This window comes from Notolepis coatsorum, assembly GCF_963971535.1.
Source record: "Notolepis coatsorum genome assembly, chromosome: 3".
NCBI lineage: Eukaryota > Metazoa > Chordata > Actinopteri > Aulopiformes > Paralepididae > Notolepis > Notolepis coatsorum.
Window position 1 is genome coordinate 13079150 of NC_140167.1, and position 14440 is coordinate 13093589.

Sequence of the window (14440 nt, forward strand, 5' to 3'; positions counted from 1 at the left end):
AACGAATGTATTATTATACTGTTATTACACAAGCATCACACATTAATAGATGAGTAATAAATGTGTTATTATACTGTTATTACACAAGCATCACACATTAATAGATGAGTAACGAATGTGTTATTATACTGTTATTACACAAGCATCACACATTAATAAATGAGTAACGAATGTGTTGTTATACTGTTATTACACAAGCATCACACATTAATAGATGAGTAACGAATGTGTTATTATACTGTTATTACACAAGCATCACACATTAATAAATGAGTAACGAATGTGTTAGTATACTGTTATTACACAAGCATCACACATTAATAGATGAGTAACGAATGTGTTATTATACTGTTATTACACAAGCATCACACATTAATAGATGAGTAACGAATGTGTTAGTATACTGTTATTACACAAGCATCACACATTAATAAATGAGTAACGAATGTGTTGTTATACTGTTATTACACAAGCATCACACATTAATAGATGAGTAACGAATGTGTTAGTATACTGTTATTACACAAGCATCACACATTAATAGATGAGTAACGAATGTGTTAGTATACTGTTATTACACAAGAATCACACATTAATAGATGAGTAACGAATGTGTTGTTATACTGTTATTACACAAGCACCACACATTAATAGATGAGTAACAAATGTGTTATTATACTGTTATTACACAAGAATCACACATTAATAGATGAGTAACGAATGTGTTAGTATACTGTTATTACACAAGCATCACACATTAATAGATGAGTAACGAATGTGTTAGTATACTGTTATTACACAAGCATCACACATTAATAGATGAGTAACGAATGTGTTAGTATACTGTTATTACACAAGCATCACACATTAATAGATGAGTAACGAATGTGTTATTATACTGTTATTACACAAGCATCACACATTAATAGATGAGTAACGAATGTGTTAGTATACTGTTATTATACACGCATCACACATTAATAGATGAGTAACGAATGCATTATGAAAGTCCAGTTTACATAAATCTTCAACCCCACGTTGTTGCCTTCTCCTCCACCCAAAAGCCTTCTTCGTCAAGGCGGAGATGTACGAGTCGGGCCGGGCGGTGACCAAGAAGAAGACTCGGGCGCTGAAGGCCGTGGGGAGTCAGTGCAAGTGGGCGGAGACCTTCCACTTCCTGCTGGCCGCCCTGGAGCACGACTCCACGCTGTCCGTCAAACTCTACAGCCGCAGCTCGGTCCGGAGGAAACACCTGCTCGGACAGGTGAGCGCTTTGCACCTGTGTTTCTGACGCGATGAAGGTCTAAGATTAAACATAATCTCATGAATGGATGGATATGAATTATGAATAGTCTATTTTGCCGCAAACTATTTCATGCTCGTTTTATACTTATTTCATGTCTGCACTTTATGCATTGCTCTTGATCTGCCAATTTTGTGTTAATTTTATGCCTGTAATTTTTTTACTGCTGTGGAGCCCTTTGAGATGCAATTCTTGTATGAAAGGTGCTATACAAATAAAGTTTATTGTTGTTATTATTATTATTATTATTAATAATTATTTGACAATAAAGAAATAAGGCAATCACACGATTATATCACAGCCTAAGATTGTCAAGGATAGCAAAATAAAGGTGTTGGCAGAGTTGACAAGTCCATATGGAGTATTCTAAATGTTAACTAGTATTAATATGTTCAGGCTTTTTAGCTACGACCAGCGGCTCTATAACTCCGTCTGTCGGTTGGTCAGTTGGTCCACAAAATTCCCCGCCCTCTAGTGGCCATAGTTTTCACCCTAGGGGGTTCATGCCAATTGGCTAAAAGGGGGGCGTGGCAATGGGAGTGGCCTATCGCAAAAAGGCACATAACTTCAGGTAACATGGCCAAACTTTGTGGAACATTTGTGAGTTTAAAGGAACACACTGGGAACTAGGCTACACTGGCACACCTACTTCCAGTGAATGACGCTAAGCTAGGCTAACGGTGCGGCTCTTCCCTAAGCCTAATGCATGCACAGAGAAGAAAAGGGTATCTGCTTGTCTAACTCCAGGGTAGATGGCAAATAAGCTAATTTCCCAAAAGGTTGGCGTGTTCCTTTAAGGGTGCTATAGACAACATTCAGCCACTAGTTGTCACACTAGAGTACCTATCCAATCAGGTGCATTCCACGTGGGGAAATGGGAAGTAGGGAGGGATACATGCCTGCAACATGTAAACAACAACATTCATTTTGGACCCGCACATTTTTTTTTAAATTATATATTAATTTAATTACTCTACATAAAAAATATATCTATAGCACCTTTAAGTTTAGAAATATTAACATTTCAAGCTTTGGAGAGTTTAAAGGTGCTATAGACAACATTCAGCCACTACAGTAGTTGTAGTGGCTCCACCACTTTATTGTAGTATCTGTCCAAAGCAAATTCCTGTGAAAAGTATACTTGGTAATAAAGACTATTCTGATTCTTATAACTTTTTATTCCGCACTTTTCTAAAAGCTCTGTGGATGTTTAAAAAAAAATATATATATTTATGATTACTCTACGTAAAAATGTTATCTATAGCACCTTTAACACATTGACCGCCAGCAGCAGGGGGCGCTGATCCCCCTTCAGCGCCAGGTCTTTTTTCAATGGATATAGTTTTAGAATGCCAAACTTGCGAGTCCTAAAACTATATTTTATAGCTATGGATACCGTTTTGAATATGAGTATAGTTTTAGTGATTCTGAGTAATTCCAGGAAAAGACGAGGAAAAGGCATTTTAGTGTAATCCAGTTATCACGTTGTAATTTTTTGGCTGATTATCGAATCATCCTGAAATCAACGCTAGATTATCATTATTATGTCTCCTCGTGCATACATGAAATGGCCCACGCAGCCAACGTTAGAAAGCACAACACGGTCCACACAGATAGCTTTGATCGCAGGAGAAATAAATATCAGATCAATGCAAGATTTTATATATAGTGTTCTTACCTTGTCTCTGATGTAATGCAAAAAAAAATAATCCAATTATCTGATCGCCATTCCAGTTACCCACAGCGATCCTGTCCCAGACATTACCGAGCGTTACACATGAACGGGCGGGCGGGGTTAGTGTTCCATGCCATCGTTGTAAAGGCCTGCCTCGCCTGAGTATTTAAACCCCACCCCCGCGGCTCAGATCGGCTCAGAAAACACACCAAACCGTTTCCAATGAAGTGCAATAGCTCCGCAAGGCAGTAGAGGGCGGTGTTGACCGTCTGCCAGCTCAGACACATTCACCAGGGTCTGCAGAGGCTGCAGCCATGAATTATGAATAGATATAGCGAATAAAAGAAATAACGATCATAAAAACTAGTTAACTCGTTTTTGGCGATATTCGCATGGCGGGCGATGACGAGTTAACTCGTTTTTGGCGATATTCGCATGGCGGGCGATGACGAGTTAACTCGTTTTTGGCACAGAACCAGTTAAGGTTAGAAATATTAACGCTCCTCTTCCGGCAGGTTCACCTTGGGTTCGGCAGCCCTGCGGCGGCGGAGGCGGTGGAGCAGTGGAAGGACGCCATGGCCAACCCCGAGAAGGTGGTGTCCACGTGGCACAGGCTGAGCGCCGGATCCTAAAGAGACCCGGAACTCTCTCCGGTTACAAGAAGGTCTTCAAGCAGCGGGACATAATGGGATCTGTGCTGCGGGTCCGGTGGCCGCGGCCTGCCTGCCTGCTTGCTTTTCTAGTTGACCGGTCACAGTGCCTGACCAAAATGTATTGTAAAAAAATACAGAGCGTTAACAAAATTAGCACGGAGTAGGGCTTTAAATTAAAGGGCATCCGGACGACATAACGATTGTGTCTGGTTACGGTACAACGCGGTTTTAGGGTTCAGTCCATCACGGCGGCAGATGAAAAAAGGCTGAATAGGGAGGAGGAGGAGGAGGGGGGGGGTAACTATGGTTACCCCAGCACCCCTATGTTATGATGTCGTCAGTCCTCCTGAACTTCCCCACAATGCAAAGCGTCTAATAATATCCCTTTTGCTGTTCGATTTTTTCGGATGTCTCTTCTTCAGTTTGGGACGGATTTAAGCGTAGCTTTGGATGAATATGAGTAAGCCCTGTCATTGATTAGTTCAGATGCCATGTTTGAAGATACTATTGGTGTAGATATCGAACCAAATATAATGTATGTGCTGCAGGAGTTTTTATGTGGTTTAGTGGATAGAAATTACCTTTTTTATTTTTTAAACGGAAATCCGTATTCGGGATATTCATCTTATAGAAACAACTGGGAATGTGGTATTGGTTGAGCTAACGACAGTTTTGCTGTGTTGTACGTCACTGTAAATAATTGTTGTTCTTGCAGTGTGTATTCTACTGTTGTTTCCAGTTCATTTTACTTGAATTGAAAGTTTACATGGTCCTTCATTTGCTTAGTAACTTGCGGGGCCCAAGAGCTCCGTGTAAACCATACATTCATGTTTGCTATAGGAGACAAGACTCTTGTTAAATTCCTGAAAATAATTCCTGGATGGTTTTCACATCTTAATTTAAAACATAGGATTATATGTTACTGTAAAATACATTAGCTCATTGTATATCAAAACCTAGCTGTACAGGCTTTTTTTATTGTTCTAAATAGCACTTTAAGATGTTTTTGGATGTATTTTTTATGTATTGGTATACAGATTAGTACGATTAAAGCTAGTTAACCTTCAGAATGTGTCAGAGTTTGTGTGGTTTGTGGTGAGTTTTTTATATATTTTTTTGGATGATTGCCTAACAGGAGAGAGATACAGGCCAGTTTATTTGTCTGGCGCAGACAGGCTTTTTTCCGCCACCTGGTAAATAGGTCACCGACCGAAAATAACCATCATATTTTATTGAAGAGGAGAGCGATTGAAACATCGAGGGCCAAACACTAGAGATTCCATCCCGGCTCTATCTGACTAATTTTACTGGGGGTTCCATTTCGGTTTCTGTCGAGATTCGTAGACAATCTCCTCCTAAGAGACATTTACGTTAAAAATAACCACAGAACCAACAATCAGTGGTGAAAGTGGTTGAAAGTCTACCTGAACATCGACTCAATAAATGTAATAGTTATTACCTCGAATCAATTCGATTACCACTTACCACTGGCAAGACGTTGGCAATATGAACAGGCTCAAATCACTTGGATCACATAGGATAGACAGGCATTTAACCAGAAAGACCTAGATATACTCCTGCAGAAAGACCCCTTCTGCTGTCTGTCAGTAATATACACACAGCCCGGCCGTAATACAATGTAGAGTGCTCGGACAGTGAACGTATGCAGACTGCACTCAACGTTAGAACGTTATGTCTATTATACTACTATGCACTCAAGACTGCAGCACTCAAGTTCGACACTGTTTCACAAACAATCTCACTTACCCTTAGCTGCTAGAGTTGTACCCTTCCTGCTTGTTGTACAGAACTTGTTGTAAGTCACTTTGGATAACAACATCAGCTAAATGACTAAATGTAAATGAATTATAACTCCTTTCTTTGTACTCACAACAAGATCCTGATTGATTAGACACCAAACAAGACTAGGTTCGGTGCCGTAGCGGTTTCTCTTAAGCATAGTAAACAATGTTCTACATGTTGCACATTAAACACACACTTAAATGTCAACTATCAAACAGTTCTCCGTTGAGCCTCGGTAGAAGATCCAAGTCATTATTATTTTCATATTTGGGCCAGCTTCTGAACTGGCAGGAGAACTCTCTCTCTCTCTCTCTCTCTCTCTCTCTCTCTCTCTCTCTCTCTCTCTCTCTCTCTCTCTCTCTCTCTCTCTCCCTCGAGAAAGGCAGGCTGTGGAGAGAGAGTGAGGTGTTCCAAATTCCAATCTCCAAGCCTCCTGCTATGCGCACAGGCAGCTACGGAGACTGGCCGGAATATAACCTCTTTGATCATTGTGGTGGGAAGAGGTTGATTTGCTCTGGAGCAGATGATTCCGGATTCAATAATCAGTTGATAAAACCCTGGTGATTGTTGTTCCAGACTTACAGGCTCCACTCTCACGTCTCACCCCCAATGAAGTCAGAACACTGTCTCAACCGACATGGCTGTTTATTTACTCACGACAGAAGATTCATTCTCATTTATTAGTCAATAAGTCGGGTTAGAAGACTTTCTCTCATGCTGTAAGATTTGTCATTTGTTCCTGAATTGGCTGAATTGAAAGTGAATTAAGCCCCAGACCTGATATACAGAGTATACCCATCTAAGAGCCTACTGTTAAAATATATAGGATGATTAGGTATCAGTATACCCATCTAACAGCCTACTGTTAAAATATATAGGATGATTAGGTCTCAGTATACCCATCTAACAGCCTACTGTTAAAATATATAGGATGATTAGGTCTCAGTATACCCATCTAACAGCCTACTGTTAAAATATATAGGATGATTAGGTCTCAGTATACCCATCTAACAGCCTACTGTTGAATTTACATTTTTAAATGTAAATGTATAGGATGATTAGGTGTCAGTATACCCATCTAACAGCCTACCGGTTAAAATATATAGGGTGATCTGTTAGAGGAGAGACCTGTTGATGTTGGTGATCCTGGGATCATTCCAACTTATTGATTCATACCCTGGGTCCGTTGAGACTGGCAATATCTGTAATTCTTGTTCTTGTCATCTACCCGGTAAAAGGTTGCATGTGTGGGGGGGGTCGCTTGTTCCTGGCAGAGGTCTGTACTTTGCTGAGTGCATTCAGCTCATTGTAACTTTGCCTGTTTGCAATTATTAAAGGGCCAATCCTTAAAAAAAAAACATCATGAAATGGGCCGCCACACTACCAGATATGAAGGCAAACGGAAACGTTCTACTGAAGTGAATTATCAAGTTCAGCTGATGGCAGCAATAAAGTAAACAATGATCCTTTATTCACTATTGTGACCTCAGTCGTAGGGGGCACTGGGAGTTGAACCCAGGACCTCGTGATCTGCAGTCAAATGCTCTACCACTGAGCCATACACCCTCTCCTCTAATTTGTTGTATTGTTCTATTCTTGATTGATTGATTGATTGGTCTTGGGATAACTATGATGATGTATTTTCTTGTAGAACTCCAGATATCCAAAGGAGGGGCGATAGACAAAAAGGAGAAAGGGCAAACAGTTGATAAATGTCCAAATGGATAAGGCACTGGTCCCCATAAAACAGGGTTTGTGGGTTTGAATTGGTATGTAGCAGAGTGGCGCAGCGGAAGCATGCTGGGCCCATAACCCAGAGGTCGATGGATCGAAACCATCCTCTGCTAACCATGATTTTTGCCAAAGTTACTAGAAGTGGACATCAGCAAGCTACTTTTTGCAATTATGCCACAATAATGTAGGGCCCCACAGCTGTAAAGGAATGTGAATCCCTACCCTCCTTCAAAACCGCTCTCAAAGAGCACCTACGGGTGGCTGCAATTAGAAACTGGCCCCGGTAAATGACTAAATACCCAACCCCCTCCAATGTACAGTTTATTCCCCTTCGGATGTATATATTTTTTTATGATATCTTTTTCTTACACAGTACCGTATATTTGTATGTCTTGTATGTCATAAATGTCTTGATGAATTGAAAATGGAGGACCCTTATGTAAACAAGACGAAAGTATTTTTCTGGTCTGCATCCTCTTAGCAGTTGGTAGTATTGCGCTGTACTGTATTGTACCCATTCTGCAATCTGTTAATAAAAATGTTCAATCAATTGATAAATCACAGTGTTGAATAAACAAGTTATTTTACAACCAACTATTTCACAATGAAAATAAAATAAGTCAAACTTAATTGTATCCACTCTAAAAAAAATTGTTGTCCAACACTACTTGGAAAAGGTAGTTAAACTACATCCCAACTACGATACACTGGGATACCCTGTATCTGTTGGTACTACTGTCTAACACTAAATGCACTGGGATACCCTGTATCTGTTGGTACTATTCAGACCATATCAGCCCCAGACAGTGGCCTAATAATAGATAAGGCACTAAACCAGGGATTGTGGCTTCCAGTCCCGTCTAGGCTGTTACTAAGCAGAGTGGCGCAGCGGAAGCGTGCTGGGCCCATAACCCAGAGGTCGATGGATCGAAACCATCCTCTGCTAAGTATTTTTGAGCCGCTGTTGTCAATCAATTAACTCTGTGTTCACAGTGTTGGAGAAACAACTGGACTTCATTCGCCGACGACGTCATCATGACAAATATGCGCGAGCAGACCCGAAGCAGAAAGGAACGTAATCCTGGTCAGAACAGCGCGGCAGACTACAATATATTTGCATTTGTTAGCCATGCTAGCGATCGATACAATCAATCCATGCCAAAGCTAGATATTTAAAAGTTGAACAACTCACACCCACACCCATGCCGATTTGGCTAAATGACATCCAGCCGTTTTCGTTTGAAACAACTTTTAGTCAGGGGAGTACCATGGTTTCTCCATAGAGCCCCATTGTACTTATTTTGGCGCAGCAGCTCGCGCAGTCCGATTGATTGAATTGATTGAACATTTTATTAACAGATTGCAGAATGGGTACAATACAGTACAGCTCAATACACACCATTGTTAAGGGAATGCAGACCAGAGAAAGACTTTCATCTTGTTTACATCAGGGTCCCCCATTTTCAATTCATCATAACATATATGACATACATGACATACAGATAGACAGTACTGCTACATCTATACATTTATGACATATCAGATTTGCAAATACAGTACTGTTTGTGAGTACAAAGAGAGTCTAAAAAGAGAGTATATACATTTGAGGGGGAAGAAACTACTGTACATTGGAGGAGGCGACTTAGTCACGTGACTCAGTTGGTACAGTAGTTATAGTTACTTAAAAACCCTTTGGAGGCCAAACCCGAGATAAGTCGGGTTAACTCGCCATGCTCTGGGCGCCAAACCCGAGAAATCCCGGGTTTTAATCGATATTTCTTTTATTCACTATATCCATTCATTTTTCATCCATCCAGCCTGACGTTATCATTGGGAATGGGTATGAGCTCGCAAAGGGCAAATACCGCCGCCTAACGTCTCCTGGATGGTATTGCACATCATTGGAATCCCTCTGGCTGGGGCTGTGCATCAATCTAAGAAGTCCGGTCCAGGTTTTCCTTCTCGGGCATGCAGTATCGTTATAACAAATTGACTGGGGACACTCGGAGCAGCGTGGATTATGTGTTTTGGACATATAACGTTGGATCAATAAACACGATCAATATTTGGAATGGCGATGAGGAATTGGATTAATCTTTTTGCACTACATCAGATGTGAGGTAAGGACTTTATGTTACGAATCTTGGGTTAATCCGATGTTCCTTTCACCGCTATCGGAGCGTGTGTGTGTGTGTGTGTGTGAGGTTCGCGCCGACCAAAGTAAGGAGAAGCGATTTTTCAGACCCTGCTTCTGTTTGCCCATGATGACACATATAATATCGATAATCTAGCGTTTATTTGAAAACGATTCATAAATCAAGCGACAAATGGCACGATTTCTAACTAAATACATTGAAGCTCGATTTGCTGGAGTTTATTGAGATGAGACAGAACGCTCTAGAAATATATTCTTATACAGCACGGTATAAAACGGAAATGTATGTATGAAAAAATTATCTGTTTCGTGCATGTTGACTGGAAGCAACTCACTGACGATCACCGTGTTATTTAGATCTATTGCTATTATATTTGATATATTTTAAGCACTCGCAAATAAGTCCTATCCTACATTGGATAAAGCACTGGCGCTGAAGGGCCATCAGCGCCCTCTGCTGTTGGCGCTGGAAGTGACAATGAAAACAACCTCCTCCAAGCCAACTGTCCAAATTGTTCACTTTCAAATGAGAGTATGTCCTGACCTGTTAGCTGTACAGTCCTAAAATAGGATGATTAGGTCTCAGTGTAACCGTCTAACAACCTACCATTAAAGGTCAAGGTCAAGTGTATTTATATAGCACATTTAAAACAACTGAGGTTGACCAAAGTGCTGCACAATAAAAAGTACAAAAAAACTATAAATACAATACTAATAGAAAACATAATATAAAATGCACAGTCAAATAGAAGCATGGATGTAGGGCTCAACCTGAATGAAAAGCCAGTGAGAAGAGGTGAGTCTTCAACAAAGACTTAAACATCGCTAGGGTTGGGGCAGATCTATTATGTAAAGGTGAACTGTTCCACAGCTTGGGGGCAACCACTCCAAAAGCTCAGTCACCTTTAGATCCGAGATGTTAGTAATGTTTGAAAAGTGAACCTGTTAAGCTGTAAGTGCTTTTTTGTATCATAAATCGATCAATAGAGACCGTATTAGATCCCCAATTATCATATCATGGGGTATCATTGGAAAGCCACACTTATTGGCTACAACCCTGTGCAAAGATTTTCGAGATCGCCAAATGATTGACGGAGCTAGAGCCCCGGGAGTCGGGGGTGGTAATGTGTACTTTTGCGTACTTTGGGGCACGCCTCACATATCGGCATGTAACGCGAGAACCACTGAACGGATTTTGTCACCTGAAAGGGCAATCGACAGGCAACAAATAGGGCTTTAATTCTATCTATATATTGTATTAAAAGAAATGCACACCCGAGCCACTAGAGGTCGGCAAATTGGCATCGCGAATCGTCCTCATGAGGGCCCACATGTGGGCCCTTGGATGTTAAGAGTTTAATGTTTTTTTTCTTTTTTTTTATCCAAGAGTAAAGACCATAACCCTATCAAAACAGTAGTCAAAGTGTATATTTTCATTTTTACTGATGTTTTATACGATTTATCGGAAATACGAATTTATCGAAAAAATGCTAATTATATCTCTTTTATCGTAAAACCGCAAGGAAATGACTAAATCCAGATTCAACCCTGTCATTGGAAAGAGGAGAGTTTTCCCTATCCATAGATGTATGATTTGGCCATAATAAGGTCAAGGTCAAATATGAATTTATAATTAAAAATCGATTATCATTTATTACTGTATCTACAAATCCTTCTGTTTAATCATCTTCCCTTTATTCATTTGCTTAGATTTTTTTACACTTGATTTCAATAAGGTGGTGAATGAGCTCAGTGAGCGAAATCTCTTACCCCGCAGATTTAACATGGTGTTATTCACCGTCAAAGATGCAAAAATAAATCATAATTTATATTCTCCTTTTCTTCATTACAATTTACTCAAGCCTAGTAACAGACACAATATTTCTGACACTGGAAATACATACCCCCAGGTCCCTAGATGTTCCTAGATACCAAGAACATGCAAATTGACCTTGCAGAAGTGGAGCAATCTTCCATTTACTTAGGCATGTACCTTTAGGCGACATTTCTGAAAATAGGGCTACCACTTAACAGGTTAAAGGGAATGTTAAAGGTAAAATGAGTTTAAAGTGAGTGTGTGCATGTGGATGTTGTGTGCAATGAGTGTAGAATGAGTTAGTGTTACATAGAGTCCACAATCATTGAGCATCCTAATCGCCTGGGGATAGAAGTTTAGGATGGGATGTTTAGGTCTCAGTATACCCATCTAACAACCGACCATTAAAATATATTTTAAGGATGATTAGGTCTCAGACCGACCTCCCATTAGCAGTATACCTTCTCCTCAACAAAACATATTAAAGGGGAACTATTTTACTATTTCTTTCACTATTTGGGCACTATTTTACACAATTCCTGTGAGTCTATGGAACACCTCTGTAATATTTTTTTTTTTTTTCATTGTTTTGTATTTCTAACCAAGTCCTCAAAAACAGCATTTTTCTACCTCAAGATCTTAAGCCGTTTTGAGCCTGGGCTCCAACCACTGTGTGCAGCTCATCATGTACCTGATGCCACACAGCCACATTATCATGCAGCTGTGTCTCTCTGACATCACAAATCAGCACATTTTCAAATGACTCAGTTCAGTGAGGGTGAATATTGTGAGAGGAGAATTGGAAGAATGCGCCAATATGAGAATTAGAGACATAGATCATATTAATATAAGTTCACAAACTAGGAAACAATGCTAAACACTCAAAAAGGCCATTTATAAGATAGTTCCCCTTTAATGATGATGTACTGTACTACTAAGTACTAACGATAACAATAACACTGATGAAAATGTATATAAAAAAAACTCAGGCCTATAATACCTCCAACGATAATAACCATCATCATCATGATAATAATAACAACAAACAAACTACTTCCTCTCAACCACCAACACCTTCGAACGATTTATCTTAAATTACTGTAATCCCTCTTTGTTTAATTTTGAGTCCCATATAGGACTGGCCGGTCGGTGCCCGTGTGTGAGCAGCTTTGGAGGTATAGACATTCAAACACACACACACACACCCTGGGGAACAATGAGACTGAGCGCCAAGAAAACACTCCGCGTGTTTGCGTGTCCGGTCGGAACAACGGGCGACTCAGCGCGAGTCCTACGTCAAATCCCTCCGTATCCTGGGCCACACCGTCTTTCACGTAATTAATGATTGATTCCCGGTTAATGTTTAGCCACGCAGAGGGCATTCCAGACACACCCTGCCTGTCCGATGACTCGACTTAACACCTTCTCAGACTCGAGGCAGAGGTGGGTTTGACTCAAGTCCGACTAGGGAGAAAGTGCTGCTGATTCCTGTATACAGTACAAGCTCTATAGTAATGTACTCAGACTAGTGCTGTGATGTTTCTGATTATTATTGCTTAAAAGTTCCTGCGGATTCTTTACAATCTTTACAATCGGTTGGCTAGCCGCCAAGGCCATGCTGACTATGCCATACATTCCAGCTGTCTAATATGTCGATATTTGTCCAGTATGAACGATTAATTTACTTGTTGTATGTCATCATTCTTTGACAGCGAGTGACCAGTCAGGGGCGTAGCAGGAAATCCTGGGCCCTGTGTAACAATATGTGTCTCTGGGCCCCTCTCCCCTCTTCAGCCACAATTCGTATATGCACACACCCAGGGGCGTGCACAGACAATTTGGGGCAGGGGCCATTTTCTTTTTGGAATTGCACTTGGGGCAAAAGGGCAGGGGCTCAAGCCCCCCTTCGGCCCTATCTGTGCACGCCCCTGTACACACCTCTAGAGACAATCTAACAAATTAACTGACTTAACGATTATACAGGCACATCTATAGTGGAAATAATGGCAGCTCTGTTATTACCACACCTTTAAAAATGTACGTATGTTTAAAATCTGTCATAAAAGAACAATTATGCTTAAGCCTCAATAGCCTGCACAGGAAAAACCCACATTTTTTTTTACTTTTAAAATGTTTAAACAAACCTTTTAGTCGAGACCCACTGAGAGGGCCCTCCCCCGGCTCGGGGGCCCTGGGCCGTGAGTTCCACCCCCACCACCTGCTTCTACGCCCCTGGGACAAGTACATCAAAAATGGCGATAATGTTTGCAAATATTTAGTCAACCAGAACAAATATGCTGCAGTGAGCTATAAGAGCAATTAAGACATGCCAACATGTTGCTAGGGGTTACCGCCAACGGCCGCTCAGCATGGGACCCTCTGATACTGTCGGCCCAGTTAGAGAGGCTCTGCTGCTATCAATTCAAAACCACTTAATGCCAATCTTGGAGAAAAATACATGGTTGGCAATCTGAGGAAACGTTTTTATTTATATATAAAAAAAAATCTTAAAGGCGCCAAAGATGAAAGAGAAAATAAGACCAGAGCTTCGATGCAAGGACCGACACTATAGACATCAGGTAAGTATGCGTTTTTAATTGTATTAGTTGTATTTTGTGGGGGTAAAATGTTTGTTAATATTGGTCATGTATACTTTTCTGAGGACTATGTGCCGGTTTACAATGGGTTAAAAAGTTTAAAAAAATACAAAATAAATATTAAAAGGTCAGTCTATAAAAATCGAACTCTTCAAGAATGTAGTCTGTGAATATACCCTACAATGGTGAAAAAATATAATCCAGATTGGGGGCTTTAACTTCAGGAGAGGTTTCTTCATTATGACACAAGTGTTTGTGGGAAGCAACCAGCAGCCCCCCAGCCCCTCCCTCACAGGCTCTCCTCCTATTGGCCACAGCTGCTGCAGCCGAAGGGGGGGGGGGGGGGGGGGGGGGGGGGGGTCAGTAGTTTACCTCCAGCTGCTGCTCTTTCATCAAAACAGGATGCATATCTCCATCTCCAGGAGTTGTACTCTTCCCTCACGGAAGATAATGGAAGACCGGCGGGTCGTCATGGAGGGAGAGTGTAAACAACATGTTCCTTCAGGATGTAGCTTTGAAAGACTCACTCACTCATTCACTCACTCACTCAGCCCCCTTCCACACACACACACACACACACACACACACACACACACACACACACACACACACACACACACACACACACACACACACACACACACACACACACACACACACACACACACACACACACACACACACACACCTCCTATTCAATCCTA

At 40.9% G+C, this 14440-nt stretch overlaps 1 protein-coding gene across 1 annotated transcript in view; it reads left to right on the forward strand.

Annotated features, from left to right (window-relative positions):
* Nucleotides 1-4667, forward strand: part of tc2n (tandem C2 domains, nuclear) — a 31395-nt gene extending 26728 nt beyond the window's left edge. Inside the window, 2 exon segments of the mRNA XM_084309766.1 lie at nucleotides 1065-1264; nucleotides 3494-4667. Of these exon segments, the coding sequence (XP_084165892.1) occupies nucleotides 1065-1264; nucleotides 3494-3610 (317 nt within the window). The 3' untranslated portion in view covers nucleotides 3611-4667.
* Nucleotides 4668-14440: the final 9773 nt, after the last annotated feature.